Raw genomic sequence first — 19,899 nt, 5'->3', positions numbered from 1 at the left:
AACATTGTAACAAAAGAGTAAGTCCCTGTTTAGGTATTGCAGTATTTTGTTAATACAGTAGTTGGTTTGAGCTCTCCTGTCCATCATTCTGAGTTGCATTCCTACTTTTCCAGAATCTGACTATGAATAACTGAATTTGTTTCTGTGAGTAAAGAATGCTGTAGCTAGACTGTTGGTGGGGACAGACTACCACCAGCATATAAGTCCAATGCTTAAAAGCTTGCATGGGTTGCTCATGTGCTACTGGGCCAGGTTCAAGGTTCTTGTATTAATTTACAAGGTACTGTACTTAACAACTTGGGTCCAGGATACCTTAAGGACCACCTAATTCCTTATATCCCTGCCTGATCATTGAAGTCTTTGGAGTCGCTGTTAATGGTCCCCTATGGCTCAAGTGCGCGGCTTGTATCCAGGAGCCATATGTTCAGTATTGTGGGCCCAGTTCTGTGGCACTTCCTCCCAGCTGAGATCAGATAGGTCCTCTCCCTGGTAAACCTCTGGCATCCAATGAGCACCTTTTTATTTCACGAGGCATTTGATTAGTTTGTTGTGCATTTGTTTAATTGATACTGCTTATTTTAAGGGTATTAATGGGCTTTCAATTTTCTAGTTTTATATAGTATTATGTCTTGTTTGCCATCACAGTGTGATGTACAGGAATTTCATTGTACCCCAAAGGGTGGTTTTAAAATCTTTAAATAAATACATGAAAATAAATACTGTTTGTTTTTTGGCAGTGTGTACTCTACGTTACAAACCTTTGGATTTGAATGGAATTCCTTTCATCCTGCCTATATTTGTTATATATTTTCTAAGACTGGTCATCTTGAGGATATCGTTGTATGAATGCTTTAGAGCTTGGCATTTCAGTCTAACTCATGTAGCGGGTTTTTTTACTTTTAGTAGAACCTCTTGTATTACACAATCCTGAACTACGTATGTTCCAAGGAGTTTGCTTTTTGGCAGTACGTTGAATTTTAAATGCAAACCCTGAAGCTGCAGTGTTCTGGTTCAATATGTTTGTTTTGTTAACGGTAGCTGGTTACGGATGGCTAATTGTAGTAGAGTCCTGAGTGCCTTGACAGGCTTAGAAGATGCAAGTAACAGGAATTTCTCAATGGATCAGAAATCGGTCAGAGAACATACATCTTTGCCACTCTTGTTATATGCTTCAGTACAGGAGTGGCCAAGCTGTTGCCCTCCAGTTGTTGTTGAGCTATTACTCCCATCCAGCTAGTATGGCTAATGGTTAGTGATGAGGAGAGTGGAGGTTCAGCATAATCTCAAGAGCCACAGGTTAGTCATCTTTGCTTCATACAGCAACTGAAAAACTAGTGACAGAGGAAGTGGTGTTCCCTTGGCAAGTACTTTTATTTGCTATCAGCTGCTATATATGAACTTCTTGACCTTTTGCTTCTAGAAATTTGTGCCATCTGATAGCATGTTTGAGATCTGTCACTGAAACTTAGTTGCTGCGCTAGTAACTCTAAGTAACAACTGTACAGAACTCTTCCAGAATATGTTGGAGAACACAGTTCAGCTAAGGGCTTGTACTACATAGTGTTGATGAGATGCTGTTTGTGTGACTTTTTTTAAAAAAAGTTCTGAAACTTCCTGTGACGCAATGAATAAACTAATTTTTTTATCACTTTTAACTTCTGAGGAAGAAATTAATGTTGAAATCAATAGTTGACTTGCACTGTTAATGAAGTTGTATATGTAGCTTTCTAAATCTCTCAATAAAACGTGTGCTGCTTATACCAGGATAAATATTCTCATTAATGATTTCTTTCTGGCATGCAGAGCAGTGACACTTATTCAAGACCGTGTGAGCCACTTCTTTCGACCCTATGTCAAATGGGATTTCATTAGTGAAATTCTTCACTTTATATTGTATCTTAATAATACATTGATTATTTCCCCATTAATTGCTTTCATTTGAGATTTTGTTAGTACCCTGTCTTTCTTTTTTTTTTAAAAAAAATCTTGGATGGAAGGACCTCATGCTGCATGTTACTAAATATATTTGCTACATCTTTGCAGTGCAATCTATGCATGCCTACTCAGAAGTAAATCCCATTTAGCTCAGTTCACTGTGAACGTATTGATCTTATACTATCACCTTATTAGCAATAACATCAGTTGAAAAAATAAGCATTAATGCCATAGATGTGAGTACATTAAAACTGTACATAATATTTCTGGACTTCCGGGAAGGGTGACTTCGCTTGTGCCTGCTTTTGGGACGGGCTCCCGCCTCAAAAGAAGCTTATTCAGATATAAATCAGTCAGAACATTTTTTTTTTTTGACTGATGAAATTTCTCCCGGGCAGGGAGAAACGTAGAGATCAACCTCAAAGCCTGTTTTTGTTGGGAGGACTGGATTTCATTAATTTATGAGATAAGGTCCAGCCAACAATGCCGGACGGACTTTCTAACAAGCTCTATCTGCTTAAGCGATACGTTTATCTTTTCTTCAAAGAGAGAACGGACTAACAGGCAAGCACCCTTCTTTCTATTATTTTTTTTACTTGGTTTAAATTGTTGCAGCAAAAGGAGATTTGTCAGATTGATCGGCTTTGGACAACTTCTGGGTGAGATATAGCTCTTCTCTGTTATTCACGAAATTAACAGCTTATCTCTGTTTCTGTCGCAAAAAGCTGTCCTGGAAGTGCATTCTAAAGATAATAAACAGAAGAGGGATTTCTATTCCTGATTTCTATTCTGAGGAATATTATATTGTCTGGGACTATTCTTTTTTTGGTCTATTTTATTTTGACGAATCTGCTTCTTCACGACGCCACTAACTGTTTTGATGCTGGGAACTAAATTTGTTTTGCATTCTTGCACAAGAGAGATAAGGCAGGTTGCTCTGTTTATACTGTGATGTCATCAAGCCTGGAATATTAACCCAATTGTTGCTGAAATAAGAAGTGGTTCTTCTTTATTTTTGTTTTGCTTTGTTTTCGTGGTTTTAAAAATGGCAATCAAGAAAGTGGCTGAGAATCTGGAAGTAATTATGTTTCAGAAAATAATGGATGAGATTGAGATAACGAAACAAACCCTGCGACAGGGTAGTAAGGAGCTGAAAATTGAACTGAGCAAAATGACGCAGGAGTTTAAAGAAATAGGGGACCCTGTGAGAGAGGAGAATGAGATCAGAGATGAGAAAAGAAAAAATAAAGGGAAGATACAAGCCCTGGAGATTGGAACAAATGTGGAATTGGAAAAAGATCTGGAGTTTATGGATTTTAGAAATAAAATCTACTGTTTGGAATTTAACGTTATCTCTGAAGAAATTAATGAAGATATTAGAGATAAAGTTATCAATGGCTTGGATAATCTTCTGGACTGGAATGATGTGATGGAGCTTGATATAGAGAAAATCTATGGAATTAATTGCAGCCATGTGACAATGGAAAAACTCTTAAGAGATGAGCCAGTGCATTTTGTAAAAAAGAAGAACACAGATATGACTTTACAACAGTATTTCAGCAACTTATTCAGAATGGATGGCAAGAAAATATTTGGGATAGAGGAAATTCCCATCAGACTCTTATTATATGACTATGGCTACAACAGCAAGATTATTATGGAATACTGATAATGGAAGATTGGACACTGAAATTACTGGACTTAACAGGACTATTGAAGATGGAAGATGGAACTAATAGGGATAATGGAATAATGGCTATTGAAATTATTGGACCTAACAGATTCTGATGAGATGGATTAATCGAAATGTTTATTTGGACTATGGTTATGACAATAAGATTATTATAATTATTAACGAGATGGATTAATTGACATGTTTATTTGGAGAAAAATTGATAGATATATTTCTTAAAGAATTGAAACCTCTCTTTGACTTTTTGTGGAAAGAATAAAGTAATGTTTATGAGATTTGATGATTAATTAAGATAACTACTGGAGGAAAGTGATTTTATAATATGATTTAAGAGACAGGATTGTTATATATTGTAGACCTATAACTGATTTGATATGGCTTGTCATATCACTGGCTTGTCATTTATGAAAAAGTCAACATTTTATTTTATTTTATTTTATTGTTTAATCATTTTTGTTTTGTTTTGTTTTTTGTCTTTGAATGTTTTATGATTTTGTTTTCTATGTTTTATGAAAATTTGAATAAAAATTATTGTAAAAAAAAAAAAACTGTACATAATATTTCTGACTAAGGGAGGAATCCAACTCGCCCTTCTAATAGGCTGGGGTGAGTTGGATGTCCGGCAGTGCCAGGAGGCTCCTGGCTGTGTTGGTTTCCACCGGGCTCTGCCAGTAGCAGCCCTCCACCACAGCAGAGACATGGTTCTGCCAGGAGCCTCCCAGCCGGGGGTCCTTCCTGGTGGATGGCGGTCCAGCAGAAGCTGGTGGAAGGCCCGAAAATGGGGCATTCTGAATACATGGTGGGGAAGGAGCCATGGGGTGAGACCTTTCTTGCATTCAGACCCCTCCCCGGAGTCCCAACCCCTGCTTGAACTCCACTGGCCAAACTCTTTTTAATCCCATTCAGGTCTAAGGGGAGCACTTACTCCCTGGGAGACCTGTTGGCCAGAGCCAGTGCTTTCCAGCCAGCCCGTGTGCAATGATTCTGACAGAGCCAGCGTTCAGCTGGGCCAGCGGCTCCCTAGCGGGGGGAGGATCCCACAGAGCTTTCTACTGGCTCCTCTGTCAGTTGCCCATCAGTTGGATTGCTCCCTAAAGTATCATCCTCATCAGAATGATCTTTTCTTCATAGATAGATAAGTTCACCAATAAATATCAAAAACAAACATTGCAGAAATCATGTACTGAAGGCATAAATAGACTTGGCTCAGGGAAGACTATTCCCTTTTATCTGTTTATGAATATACATTTTTGCATATTGTGGAATCTGGAGAAAGGTGTTAAACCTGTAAAACAGATGCTTGGATTATTTATTCTTCTGACAGGCTTGGGCCACAGTCACTTGTGGCTCCACCCTATCCTGGAGCAAATTCTAAAAATGAGATTCAGTGCTCTGCTGTTCATGACTTACCATAGAGTAAAAAAGTGTGTGTATGTGTGTTTTCTACTACTGTAGTTGCAACTTTCTGTAGAAGAAGCATGCTTTCTGCTTTTGTCATTTTGCCCAATTTAGTACAAATGGAGCTAGAGTAGTAATGCTTAGTTCTGCGTCAGAACCTTTGCATGTTCAAAAACTGCAAGTTAAAAATAAATTTCCCTTCCCTGTGTGCAACCGTTATGGTTTGAAATGAGGAGATGAAGCCAGTACTGCTGCCCCCTTCCCTGAAGTCCTCCAGTGAAGTCCTAAATGTGTTTGTCAACAAAAAAAAAACATTTGCATCACAATCCTAATAATATAAACATCTTATGGGAGCATAAGAAAAGCCTTGCTTTAGCCTAGATCTAACCAGGTATCCAGCATCCTCTTTTCAACAGCTGCCAACCAGCTGATTCTAAAAAGCTCTCAAGTATGGCATGAAGGCAGCAATCTTCTTCTGCTGTTTGTCCCCAACATCTGGTATTTGGAGAGGTGTGTTGCCTTTGGCCAAGAGAATTACATTTATAAAACTATATTTTTAGCTTATTCTCAACTGTGTGTGTAATATACTTAACAAAACAATACACTTGAATCCTCCCTTTTTTCCCTAATGAATGAAGAACTTTGTTTCTTGGGTACATAGTAAACAAGGCTATAAAAAAACAATTGATATTTATATATCTTTTAATAAGTGCTTGGATGCAATGGCAACACATTTTATCATTCTTCCATGTAAAAGCTTTATAGCATTGGTCACAAGATGAACATTTTGTAGTTTAATACTATCAGAATTGTCCTTAAACTCAGTAGTTGAGTCTAAATGTGTTACAGAACAAGTGAAATGGATTTAAAGAGGACAAATGGTGAGCAACAATGCTTTCATATAATAAGCTGTTCTGAGATGGCCATTTGCAACCTCATTCCACATCTTTTCAAAACAGCAGTTCAACCATGAAAAGAAGGCCTACTGTAAATAAAACTGTTTGGAAAGGGTCATTTGGTGTAACTATCAAATGAAGCAAAGAAGCATTGTTTCTGTTTTTTTTGATATGGTTCATTTGGCTGCATAAATTTTATGAGTGGGGAAACACCATATTCTCTCACACACACTGACAAATCTGGAATCCTACAGATTCGATGATAGAATAATTTGCGGCAACATTTCTTTGTGTTTAATAATATAAAGTTCTGTTAGGTCTAACTCACGTAGACCGTTGCTCTGGAACTTTTCAGCAGACTAGTGTCCTGGGTTCAAAAAAGGAGAATTTACTTGGCATATAGAAACTGGCAAAATTGTGTGAAGAGTTTCCTCATGCAATTTATTTGCCATGTGAAGTTCTCTCCATTTCTATTGTCTTTCAAGCAGTAGGCATGATGGTTTACATGTTTGATTGGAGTCTTAGTTTAATATTTTCAGAAGCAATACTTCCACACAATTGACTTGTACAACTTCTAGTCCAGGGGTGGCAACACTCCAGATGTTGCTGAACTACAATTCCCATCATCCCCAGCAAGCACAGCCCATAGGCAGGGATGATGAGAGTTGTAGTTCAGCAACATCTGGAGTGCCAAAGGTTCATCATCCCTGTTCTAGTCAAAAGTGTGTTGAACAAGAGAGACTTGGCATTCAGAACATTGACAATTAAGAAGTAGTTCTGTGGACTTGAGAAAAATCTAACTCATCTTCCAGCGTATAGTAGTGTTAAGTTATTCTTGGTAAATTTATAAAAGCTTCTCTACCTTCTTCCCCTTATTGACCCCAGAGGCACAGGTGGATAGTTGAGTTTGGTGTACAGGTAGAGCAATGTTCTGGGCAGAGGCTTATGGACAATTATTATTAATATTCATTTAGAGCAAGTGTTGGGAACCTTTGGCCCTCCAGATGTTGCTGAACTAAAACTCCCTTCTTCCCTGGTCATTGGCCATTCTTGCTGGGGCTGAGGGGAGTTGCAGTTCAAGAGCATCTGGAGGGCCAAAGGTTCCCCACACCTGAGTTAGATCATGGGTAGGATCCCATTGGATATTCATAAAGCAACTTATATCTTCTTACTTTTCCTTTTGAAGAGCAAGATGTTTTAAATTTGAGCTGCTTTTGACATCCCCCTAGGTTTCAAAAGCAGTTTGTTATGTAGTGTAGTGAAATCTGCTATTTGGGAAAGACTTGCTGAATTCAAAGCCTCCATTGGGATATGAGATTAGTTAGCAGTTTTTTAACCCTGGTTGTTGTCATTTTGTATTTCATTCCAGTATAAAACAAATCTGAAGAGTTTTAATCATTTTTTATATCTAGTATCAACTAAACATTTTTTTAAAAAAACTTTACACTGACTGTCTTGTTTCAAACAACTTCACACTTTCGTTGGAAAATATCCATAACTGGGGAAAGTAAAATTGTATGGAAAACATTTATTTATGCCAGGTAACTAAAATATACAGTGCCTTGCAAAAGTAATCAGATGCCTGACCAATGCTCTCATATTACTGAATTACAAATGCTACATTGTAATTTTGTTCTGTATGATATTTTATTTTGAAACACTGAAACTCAAAATCAGTTATTGTAAGGTGACATTGGTTTTTTGTTGGGAAATGTTAGTAAGAAACATAAAAACTGAAACATGCTGCTTGCATAAGTATTCAACCCCTGTGCTATGGAAGCTCCCAGTTTACCCAGATGAAAGAAATTGCCCTATCGTGGACACAGTTACCTTACCGTTGGCCTCCATCTGTGAACCATTGAAGTTGCTGTCACATTGTCAGGATTAAAACCCAACTGTCGAAGGATCATTGGTCAAGCTGTGGATCTGAAAGAAAATGAAAACCAAAGAGCATTCTACAGAAGTGAGAGATAATGCAATACAAATGCATAGATTAGGAAAAGGGTACAAAATAATATCCAAGTAATATCCCAGTGAGCACAGTTGGATCAATAATCAGGAAGTGGAAACTTCATCACACCACCCAGGCACTGCCAATAAAAGGCCTTCCCTCAAAACTCAGCTCTCAAACAAGGAGACTTGTGAGAGAAGCCAGCAATCACTTTGAAGGAGCTACAGAGTTCAGTGGCTGGGAGTGGAGTAGTGGTGCACCAGTCCACCATATCGAGAGCTCTGCATAACACTAGCCTGTATGGAAGGGTGGCAAGAAAGAAGCCGTTACTCAAAAAGTACCATCTGAAAGCACATTTGGAGTTTGCCAGAAAGCATGAGTGCCCCAGCTGTGATGTGGGAAAAGGTTTTGTGATCAGATGAGTCCAAGATAGAGCTTTTTGGCCAAAACTCAAAGCACTATGTGTGGCGCAAACCTAACATTGCCCATGCCTCAAGACACACCATCTCTACAGTGAAGTATGGTTGTGACAGCATCATGCTGTGGAGATGCTTCTTATCAGCAAGGACTGGGCATCTTGTTAAAATTGAAGGAAGAATGGATGGACCAAAATACAGGGAAATACTGCAAGAGAACCTGCTTCAATCCACTAAAAAACTGAAGCTTGGGAGGAAATTCACTTTTCAGCAGGACAGCAATCCTAAGCACAAGGCCAAAGAAACACTGGAGCGGCTCAAGAACAAAAAGGTGAATGTCCTACAGTGGCCCAGTCAAAGTCCTGATCTCAATCCCATTGAGAAACTGTGGCACTCTTTGAAAATTGCAGTCCACACGCCGCATCCAACCAACCTGAACGACCTGGAGTGAATCTGCGAAAAAGAATGGGCCAAAATCCCTCCGACACTGTAGAAAGCTGGTACATACCTACCCCAAAAGACTTAAAGTTGTTACTGCAGCAAAAGGTGGCTCTACCAAATATTAATGTGTGGGGGTTGAATACTTATGCAAGCAACATGTTTCAGTTTTTTATGTTTCTTACAAACATTTCCCAACATAAAACCAATATCGCCTTACAATAATTGATTTTGAGTTTTAGTGTTTCAAAATAAAATACCATGCAGAGCAAATTTACAATGTACCATTTGTAATTCAGTAATATGAGAACATTGGTCAGGGGTCTGATTTGCTCTTTGTCAGAGAAGCATTGCATTTTGTATGATTTCTCACTAACTTTGGTAGTTCTGTTTCAAAACCAACTTCTTTCTTTCTTATTTCAAAGTCTTGCAGTGAGGGAGTTTCTTTGTTTGGATGATCCACCAGGACCATTTGATAGCCTCGAAGAGAGTAGGGTAAGTATAATGCAGTAATTTTATTAGAAAAAAATACTCTTAACTGCACTGTTACCTATGAGATTTGTCACGTGGTGCCTTTATAACAGGATAGACATCTATTCTCTTTCAGCTAGTAGAAAAAAAATTTACCATAGCCATAAAATATACATGTCTGCCACACAGAAAAGGGCATCAAATTAATAATGTATGGACTGTACATTAACACAACAAGCCACCCAATTGCAGGATGATAGAGCCAGCAATGAAGCAGAGATCACTAAAGACTAAGAAGATTGGGGGCGGGGGGGGAATACAGTAGTATGAAATAATTCCACAATTTCTTTTGAATATGTTCATTTAGTTTTTCTAAATCTCCAAGTGTTCAATATCGTATATTCTGCCTTGCATAGAATTCTTGATGACTCAGATTTGATGCATTGTCTAAAACCTACCCCTGGCATGTGATCCTTTTGCTTTATCTGTACTGCTCTTACTCTGTCTTCTTAATTTCATAGAATAGTAGAGTTGGAAGGGGCCTATAAGGCCATCAAGTCCAACCCCCTGCTCAATGCAGGAATCCAAATCAAAGCATTCCCGACAGATGGCTGCCCAACTGCCTCCTGAATGCTTCCAGTGTCGGAGAGCCCACTACCTCTCTAGGTAATTGGTTCCATTGTCGTATGGCTCTAACAGTTAGGAAGTTTTTCCTGATGTTCAGTCGAAATCTGGCTTCCTGCCACTTGAGCCCATTATTCCGTGTCCTGCACTCTGGGACGATCAAGAAGAGATCCCGGCCCTCCTCTGTGTGGCAACCTTTCATGTACTTGAAGAGTGCTATCATATCTCCCCTCAGTCTTCTCTTCTCCAGGCTAAGCATGCTCATTTCTTTCAGTCTCTCCTCACTGGGCTTTGTTTCCAGTCCTCTGATCATAATTTAGTGTTTTCTTTCACTGGCTTGTCATTTATGAAAAAATATTTGGTCACATATTTTAATATGTGTATTTCCATGGTTTATCTGTTATGCTGCTTGGTCTTATTGCTATATCATCATTCTGCCTAACATAGGATATTTTATCTAGATTGTAACCTATTCTTGTCTACTTTGGGCATCTGATTTTACAAATTGTGCAGAACTCGTTTAACTGGCTTTCTGAACTTAAAAGTGTCATATTAGAAATATAAGACTTGCTGAATACATGCAGAATAACAATATGGCTTCTTTGGATCACTTCCAACAGATAAGCCAAGCAACAGGCTGGTTCATAATGCATGATGTTAATATGTCCAATTCAAAGACTTGGTTAAATTACTGTAAATTAGACATTTTGAATATAGCTGGCAATTAATTTCCAGATACTAAATACACTTCACCTACGGATTTAAAGAACAAATTTAAAACTGTTATAACTTAAAAGTATAAAGTATGGTGTTATTTATGTTCTTTATTTCCTATTAATTTTGGCTATAGCAAATTATGGATGCTTTCAGAATTGTTCCACAGTTAAGGTTTTGGGAGCATTATGTTTGTACCAGCTCCTTGTGAATGCATGATTAATTGAATGTGCAACAATACCAAATGAGGATCACTGCCAAATTACATAGGTTCTTTTGCTGGTCAAATTAGTGATAAATTATGAAATGTAAACTCATTGTTAACTGAAGGCTGTCTCTTAAAGAGAAAGAATTATAAGCCCTTACTCCATGCTCTCTAAATTTCCTGCACAAAATGTTTTTGCTTGCATAATACTTCACAGTAAGTAAAGGGGGTCTTACAGCTACAGAACTTCTTATGTACATAAAAAATAGAAGAAGTGGAGGAGGGAAATATATTCATTGCTAGTAGATGGGATCTCAATAGTATAGCTGTGTGCCCTACAAAACTCTGTTTGACCGGCTGACCAGTCAAAGTATGGGTTAAACATACCCTGATCTCTTTGCTGAAATGCAATCTTGGGATCTAGAACACGGCAAAAAAAACCCCTTTTAAAATCTGGTGCCTTGGGGAGGGGGGCTTCACAACAATTGCAATGTTTGTTTATGATTGAGAAAATTGCTGGTTGACCTTCAGAGCTTTGGGGTGGGGGGGATTTATAGAATACTGTGGTGTGGCAGCAAGGCTACATTAGTGGCAGCAAGGCTACATTTTATTTATTTATTTATTTATTTTATTACATTTTTAGACCGCCCTATAGCAATAAGCTCCCAGGGCGGTGTACAGCATAATAAAACAGGTTAAAATACAAGTAAATATATTAAATACAATGTAAATACAATACACAATAAAACATAATTAAAAATTTTCAATTTTAAATTCAAATTTTAAAATTTTTAAAATGCCTGGGCGAAGAGGTAGGTCTTTACCTGGCGCCAAAAAGATAACAAAGAAGGCGCCAGGCGTATCTCATCAGGGAGGGCATTCCATAGTTCGGGGGCCACCACTGAGAAGGCCCTAGCTCTAGTTATCGTTCTCCGTGCCTCCCTATGCGTTGGGACACGGAGAAGGGCCTTCGACGTCGAGCGCAGCGATCGGGTAGGTACAGAGCGGGAGAGGCGTTCCGCCAGGTATTGCGGTCCAATGCCGTTAAGGGCTTTATAGGTAAGAACCAACACTTTGAATCTGGCCCGGAAACATATTGGTAGCCAGTGCAGCTGGGCCAGGACAGGTGTTATATGATCAAATTTTTTTGTCCCAGTAAGAACTCTGGCCGCAGCATTCTGCACCAGCTGAAGTTTCCGAACCGTCTTCAGAGGTAACCCTACGTAGAGTGCATTACAGTAGTCCAATCTAGAGGTTACCAGAGCATGGATAACTGTGGCAAGGTTCTCCCTATCCAGATAGGGTCGTAGTTGGGCTACCAGCCGAAGCTGGTAGAACGCATTCCGTGCCACCGAGGCTACTTGAGCCTCCAGTGACAGGAGCGGATCTAATAAGACCCCCAAACTACGGACCTGCTCCTTTAGGGGGAGTGTAACCCCATCTAGGGCAGGTCGGACATCAACCATCTGGGCAGAGAGCCCCCCCACCAACAGCATCTCAGTCTTGTCAGGATTGAGTCTCAGTTTATTAGCTCTCATCCAGTCCATTATCGCGGCCAGGCAGTGGTTTAGTACATTAACAGCCTCACCTGAAGAAGATGAAAAGGAGAAGTAGAGCTGCGTATCATCAGCATATTGCTGGAAATGCACTCCAAATCTCCTAATGACCTCGCCCAGCGGCTTCATATAGATATTAAAGAGCATGGGGGACAGAACTGAACCCTGTGGGACCCCATATTGGAGTATCCAGGGACTCGAGTAATGCTCCCCAAGCACCAACTTCTGGAGACGATTCTTGAGGTAGGAGCACAGCCACCGCCAAGCAGTGCCTCCAACTCCTAAGTCCGCAAGACGTCCCAGAAGGATACCATGGTCGATGGTATCAAAAGCCGCTGAGAGATCAAGGAGAACCAACAGAGTTACACTCCCTCTGTCTTTCTCCCGACAGAGGTCATCATACAGGGCGACCAAGGCAGTTTCTGTACCAAACCCCGGCCGAAAGCCCGATTGACATGGATCCAGATAATCAGTTTCATCCAAGAGAGCCTGGAGCTGGTGAGCGACCACATGCTCTAAAACCTTGCCCAGGAACGGAACATTTGCTACCGGTCTATAGTTGTCAAGATTTTCAGGGTCCAAGGAGGGTTTCTTTAGGAGCGGTCTCACCACCGCCTGTTTCAGGCAGGGTGGTACCACTCCCTCTCGTAAAGAGGCATTGATCACCTCCTTGGCCCATCCGGCTGTTCCGTTCCTGCTAGCTTTTATTAGCCATGAGGGGCAAGGATCCAGAGCAGAAGTGGTCGCCCGCACCTGTCCAAGCACCTTGTCCACGTCCTCGAGCTGAACCAACTGAAATTCATCCAATAAAACAGGACAGGACTGTGCTCCGGACACCTCATTAGGCTCAACTGCTACAATATTGGAGTCAAGGTCCCGGCGGATGTTTGTGATCTTATCTTGGAAGTGTCTCGCAAACTCATTACAGCGGGCTATTGATGGTATTATTGCGTTCTGAGGACCAGAGTGTAAAAGTCCCCGAACAACCTTATAAAGTTCCGCTGGGCGGTTAGAAGATGACTGAATGGAGGCAGCAAAGTACTGCTTCTTCGCTGCCCTCACCGCCTTCACATAGAGCTTGGTAGAGATCTTCACAAGTGCAAGACCACAGCCGTCGGGAGTTCGTCTCCATTTGCACTCAAGCCGTCTCCTTTCTTGCTTCATCACTCTTAGCTTCGGGGTAAACCACGGAGCCAATTGAGCTCTGCAGAGGAGAGGGCGCACCGGGGCGATCGTGTTAACTGCCCGGGTCATTTCCGTATTCCACAGATTGACCAGGGTTTCGACAGGAGCGTCAGTTTTATCAGCCGGAAAACTCCCCAGAGCCTTCTGAAAACCTTCAGGATTCATTAGTCTCCGGGGGCGGACCATCTTAATTGGTCCTCCACCCTTGCAGAGGGGAGAAAACATTGTGAGCCTACACCTCAATAGGCGATGATCTGTCCATGACAGAGGAATAGATGTAAAATCCCTCACTCCCAGATCACCATCCCCTGCTCCAGTAGCAAAAATTAAGTCTAGAGTGTGCCCCAAAATATGCGTAGGGCCAGTAACAAATTGAGACAGCCCCATGGCTGTCATGGAGGCCATGAAGTCCTGAGCCGCCCCAGACAAAGCGGTCTCGGCATGAATGTTGAGATCCCCCAATACCATAAATTTGGGGGATCGCAACACCAAACCCGAGACCACCTCCATCAGCTCAGTTAGGGAGGCTGCTGGGCAGCAGGGTGGACGGTACACCAACAGTATTCCCAGTCTGTCTCGCTGACCCAACGTAATATGGAGACACTCCAGACCATTAGCTACCTGGATAGGGTGCCTAATGAGAGGGATGGAACTTCTATAGACCACAGCGATTCCCCCTCCCCGACCCTCGGATCTACCCAGATGCTGAACCGAGTACCCAGGTGGGCACAGCTGGGAGAGATTAATGCCTCCCAGATCGCTCACCCATGTCTCAGTAATAAACGCCAGATCGGCCGCCTCATCCACAATTAAATCATGGATGAGGGAAGCTTTATTATTTACCGATCTGGCATTAAGAAGCAGCAACTGGAGATCCGAGAGTTGGCTGATAGAACTACCAGCAATCCTGTGGATGTGGGGAGGACCGGAACACGGTACAGCCACCAATTGTCTGGGCCGAGTTCCCCTCAACCGGCATGTCCTCCTCACAACGCCATACCTCCCATTACCCGTCACTACGCTAACAGGGGCCCCCTCTGGTCCCCCCTCCCAATACCCTATCCTCCCGCCCAGGCACATAATAAAATAAAATAAAAATAAATGTAGCAAGAGATTAAGGATGTAATCTCAGGTAATTAGAGTGAGTCCCACCTATGCTCTTTTATCAAGCGTTAACAGAAAAAGACCCCAAAATGACGCCACTTTCAATCTAAAATTTGTTCTTTTGTGGAGATGCGTTTCATGGCAGTTATGCTGCTGCTGCTGTAAGATTTTGCAACAGAAGCAACGTTTTTCAGTTCATGGCACAGTAGCTCCCATGTGTTTTCCTAGTTCTGTACAACTAATTCATGGTTGTTTTTATGTGCCAGGGAAATGGTAAAGTTGCTACAGAATGCATGTATACCCAACTATGGTGGGTGGTCATGCAGATATTCTCAGCTGCATGTGGAGGTCACAGCTTGCCATTCTGAAAATAGTTTGAAATATGGGATGAGACAATCCCTGTGTGAGCCATCTTGTTGTATGCCATGAGGCTTTTTGTCTCACACAAAAAAGTGTGGCAGCTTGGGACTTCATTCCTGCCACAGAAAAATGTTCAGTGTAAGAAAGCCTGGATTTAATTATCAGCTTTATGATAATTAAAAATTACAGTAGGGAAGCCATACACAAGAGAAGAATGTCATCAGAATCAAGTCTTTACATTTCTCACACAAAACTATTGTTAATTTTTTTCTTAGGCTTTCTGCGAGACACTAGAAGAAACAAACTACCGTCTGCAAAAGGAACTTGCTGAAAAACAAAAAGAGATGGAAGCTCTGAAAAAATTATTAAATGAAAAAGAAGTGTATATAGATGCCATGGAGAAAAGAATTCAGTAGGTGGAAAGAAAATGCTTGAAACTAGACTGCAGTTCTTTTAAAAAAATCATCCCTAAAACACTGAGCACTTATTCATGCATTTATGAAAGCTTACCTTTCTATTGCAACTCCACCCTCACAATTCTCTCCTGAAAGCCAGGAGACAACTCTGGTGTAGCCTCTTTCATAATTTTGAAGAACTGAAGTTTAAAAAGGAAACGGAAAGTCCTGTTGTGTGCAGAGAAGCACCTGAATATGTGTGTGACACTTTTTGACCCCAGCTGTAGAGGCTGATGCAGGCCAAGTATAGCATGTCCACAATCTTATTTTTGAGAGGTGCAAGGGGAGGAGCAGCAGCATAATTTGCCATTTCCAAATAGCAATTTCACAGAAAGAGAATGTTAAGTAATTACTAAGAGTGGGGCCTCTTTCTGTTTTACTGTAGACATGAGCTTTAAATCTGGTGAAATGAATGAAATTGTTAACTTTATAAAATACCAGCAGCCTTGTACCCAGGATGGCTCGAGAATTCTAAGAAACCAAAAAATCAGTGCAGTTCTGAGAGTTTCAGTCTGCCATCTTTTCAAAATGGCATTGCATCCAAACTTATTTGCTCCTTCATCTCAGAAACCATCATGGAACATTCAGTTACGATATCTTAAGAGGTGTCCAAATGTATCTCAGACAAACGGCTTTCCAAAAAACATAGTGGTAGAACACCCTGTTTTATTTTGTAATCTGGTTTCTAATATTTTCATTTTTCAGTGTCTAATATGATCAGACTTCCAGTGCATATTGGATAAATAGTATGTTGAAGCATTTTTAAGAATTTGATACAATTGTAATGAAAATTATTTGCTGATTTGTATTTCAGTATCAAAGGTTGTGTCTTAAAGTTAATAGAGGAATGAAAATATAATTATGTCTAGAAAGTCTTCTAAGGAAGTTCTGCTCAGGTGCTTTTTCATTAATTTGAAGCTTCAATATATTGTGTTGGATTGAAACTAATGTTCAGTGGGAGCTCCAATTCTGTTGGAAGAACCAATTATGTTGGAAGAAGCAGCACGGGGGGCAATTTCCACTGATTCCTCCTTCCCTCTGAGCCCCTGGAAGCTCTGCTCCACCAAAGGGCAAAGAGACCCTCCCACAAACCCACATGAGAAGCAGCACAGGGAGAAGGGAGAATCAGCAAAAATGGTTTGTCCCCTTGTTTCTGTAAATGGATAGAGCTGTTCTATTTGTGAACATGGCACTCTTCATCCAACCTATTGTATCCTAAGTATATCTTGACTTTATTACAGGGTTTTAAACTTAGGAAAAGTGAAGTCTCGTAAGTTGTCAGGACAAGAGAGTGAGTGCAGTGGAGAAGTGGAATCATCTGCTATAGAGGCAGATCAAGGAACTCTGGAAGAAGACAATCGGTAAATTAAATAAGTTTTATTTTAAATTTATTCTCTGAAATGCAGTTCACTTGCAGTCTTAAGTGATGTACTGCTGTGAAAGGTCCATTCATTATAGATGGTACAAACTGCAATCCAAAAATATTATGTATATGCTCTTGTGTTGTCCTATAGTTTTCTCCCCTTCAGAAGGTCCTTGCGCCAAATTGAGCTTAAAAGGAGAATAGTTGAGGGTGATACCTCTTCAGCAGGAGATCTGCTAAAGAAGTTACACGTAGATAAACCTGGTTGAACATGATCCACCTTAACCTAAATGTGGTGTAAGTCTCTTAGAGACCTTTGAGTAACAAGCAACTAAAAAGTCTAAAAATAATAATAGATGACTAATAAATGTGACTAATAAATGAGATAAAGCACAAGTCCAGAAACCTGAAAATAGGCCTGTCAGATTTGGGGGGTAAGTGTCTTTCTTTATATACTTGTAGTAAAGGGATTAACTCTTCAAATGTTGTGATGATCAGAATCTTGAGATAGAAACGAAATCATCCAGTAGACTTTGCATGACAAATATATTGATCTGTCCCTACAGTTCTGAAAAAAAGAATCGGGAAACATCTTGGAACAGTTCATTGGCTGAAAGCTATGTGCCAGAAATTGAAGTTGCTGAGATAGCATATACTGCTGATGAAGAGATGTAAATGCTGCCACCTGCTTTTACAGTAGTGTAAACAAGTCAATGTGTTGAACACATTGAAGAAAAGTATATAGTAGCTGTAAAGCAGAAGTTGAGAAGGCACAACTTGAATTTTTACATAAACCAATCCAGAGAAACTTTTGGCATAGGAAGGATATCAGTGCTGCTTTGACTCAGACATTACCTAGCTTTTAGAGAGAGATATATTAATACAGTATATGAAAAGCTCTGGTTAAGGTCAGGTCAAGTTATTCATAGAAGGGTAAGTGATGTATATAATTATATGTACTTCTGTGTAAACCATAAGTGTCACATATGTAGGTACCAATCGTGGCATGTTGTATTATCACACGCTTCCTGTTAATATCGCATATTTTGTATGAGCGGCTTTTTGGTATCTGGATTTTCAGATTTTTATATAGGCGTAACTTTTGCTCTGGAAAATATAAGTCTGCCATCTGGCCTTAGAAAAAATATGATTTGTTGTGGTTTTTAAAGTCATAGATGTAAATAAGTAATATGTAAATTTTAATGCAATAAACTAGGAAAGCTTGCAGTACCGGAATTAAATATTTCAGAAATGGAAGTGGGATTGGTTTATATGAGGCAGAAAAAATATCAATGAAGTAAACTGTAGACTTCAGACACACTGTGGATATTCACCTTCACTTGAAAACAATTTAAAAGCTGATTTAACGTTTAACTGTTTTTCTTTAAATCCCATGACATCTTTGCCACACAGCCACATAATCACTAAATAAAAACTTTGCCTTATATAAAGAACACTACCTCTTACTTTTGTTACTAATGTCTAAGCACGTTGTTTAAAATATGTATACTATAAATAGATGTGTATGTTATAAATATGTGTTTAAGCCATATTTCTTTTGCACAGTTAAATAATTGGATTAAATGTAATTGCAGTATGTGTGTGTATTTTAGAATATTGTACAACCAGGAATGTGCTATAAGCTTCAAAACACCCTTGTTTTAAATGTATCAAACCCAAAAATGCACTTTAAAACAAACATAAAATCTTGTGCCAAGTTCATTGGCTATGTTTTTGTTGTTGTTGTTGGACCTCTGGACTGAGGAAAGGTGTGATTGGTTTGCACTGTAGTGCCTTTTTGTATTTTGCTTGTTACAGAGGTTATAATAGTGTGTGTTTGCTCTATGGAATCTTCAGAAACGTTCTGCTCAGCAGTTTGCTGAAAGTGCCTTGTTTTGTCTGCTCTTCAACTGGGAAGAATGCCGCTTTTGTTTCTCTGTGCCACCCACTTCTTTGTTTACCCACAGTCTCATGTGTTGGCAATTTCAATGGTTGCTTTGTATTTTAGGGTGTAAGGGCAAACATTTCTGTAGAACTGTATAAAGCCATCTGGGACAAATAAACCTTTGAACATGACAACATCTTTTCGGGTCTTCTGTTGAAAAACAGTGCTTGGTTTAACAGTCTAGAGTACAACTAACTTGCTCATCGACTTTTAAAATCTCCATTCCATGGGAGAAGGTCTATAGCTCAGTGGCAGAATATCTGCTTTGCGTTCAGAAGGCTCCAGGTTCAATCCCTGGCATCTCCAAGTAGAGCTGGGAGAGAACCCTGCCAGACACCTTGGAGAGCCACTGCCACTCAGTGGAGACAGTACTGAGCAGATGGGCCTATGGTCTGATTCAGTATAAGGCAGCTTCCTATGTTCCTGTGTCATGGTGTGTGGAAGTTTAGTATTTGCTTAAAATATTAACATATTTTATCAATTTTATTACAATCTTTATCTCTATGTTATTAAAACATCTCAAAGGAGATTTTTATATATTACCCCTGGCAGTTGTACTGTTCCCATTACAACCTGATTTGAAAACACAGCAAACAGCTAGGCACCATTCCAGTCACTTGTTTATTTCTGCACTCACCAGTGTGAATGTGGGGAGTATGCAATAAAAACTAGTTAGGTTGGAAAGTTCTTTTTGCCTTGCCCATCAACCAATCTCTGATTACTCTGAGAGTCATAAAACCCCATGCCGTGTGGCCTACCTTCTCATGGTGAAATGTCTGTCTTCCACCTTCTCTTCCTCCACTGCCACCTACCCCCATAACAGGCCTATCTTCCCAGCAATGAGACTTTGCTTCTCACTGCTTGGATATTATTAATCTGCCTTTCTGGAAATGAATGATGACCTAACTTTGTGTGTGTGTGTGTGTGTGTGTGTGGAGGCTAACAGTCTTGCTATAGAATTGCGTCACTGATCAATACTAATCCATCAACTAGTAGCTGAAAATTACTGAGATGTGAGGCAGTTCATCACCAACACTCAGTACAACTAAGAGTTTGTAATTCTATCTTAAAGCCTACTTTGTGTATTTGTTTCTTAAGATGGGATGAACATAGTATACCAAAACCATATTGTTTTGTTTTGAAAATATTTTAGAAATCCAGGCAAAATTACTCTTGTCTGGGACCCAAAG

General features: G+C 40.0%; 1 protein-coding gene across 4 annotated transcripts in view; it reads left to right on the top strand.

Annotated features, from left to right (window-relative positions):
• Positions 1 to 18,843, top strand: part of SNX16 (sorting nexin 16) — a 30,887-nt gene extending 12,044 nt beyond the window's left edge. For all 4 annotated transcript variants that reach the window (XM_061606948.1, XM_061606831.1, XM_061606917.1 and 1 more), the window contains exons 5-8: positions 9,153 to 9,222; positions 15,222 to 15,358; positions 16,643 to 16,762; positions 17,331 to 18,843. In XM_061606948.1, the coding sequence (XP_061462932.1) occupies positions 9,153 to 9,222; positions 15,222 to 15,358; positions 16,643 to 16,762; positions 17,331 to 17,439 (436 nt within the window). In that variant the 3' untranslated portion in view covers positions 17,440 to 18,843. The remainder of the gene's footprint in view (positions 1 to 9,152; positions 9,223 to 15,221; positions 15,359 to 16,642; positions 16,763 to 17,330) is intronic.
• The last annotated feature ends 1,056 nt before the right edge of the window (positions 18,844 to 19,899 follow it).

The sequence above is a fragment of the Rhineura floridana genome, chromosome 1, assembly GCF_030035675.1.
Source record: "Rhineura floridana isolate rRhiFlo1 chromosome 1, rRhiFlo1.hap2, whole genome shotgun sequence".
Classification (NCBI taxonomy): Eukaryota; Metazoa; Chordata; class Lepidosauria; order Squamata; family Rhineuridae; genus Rhineura; species Rhineura floridana.
This window is presented reverse-complemented; position numbering and strand designations above follow the sequence as displayed.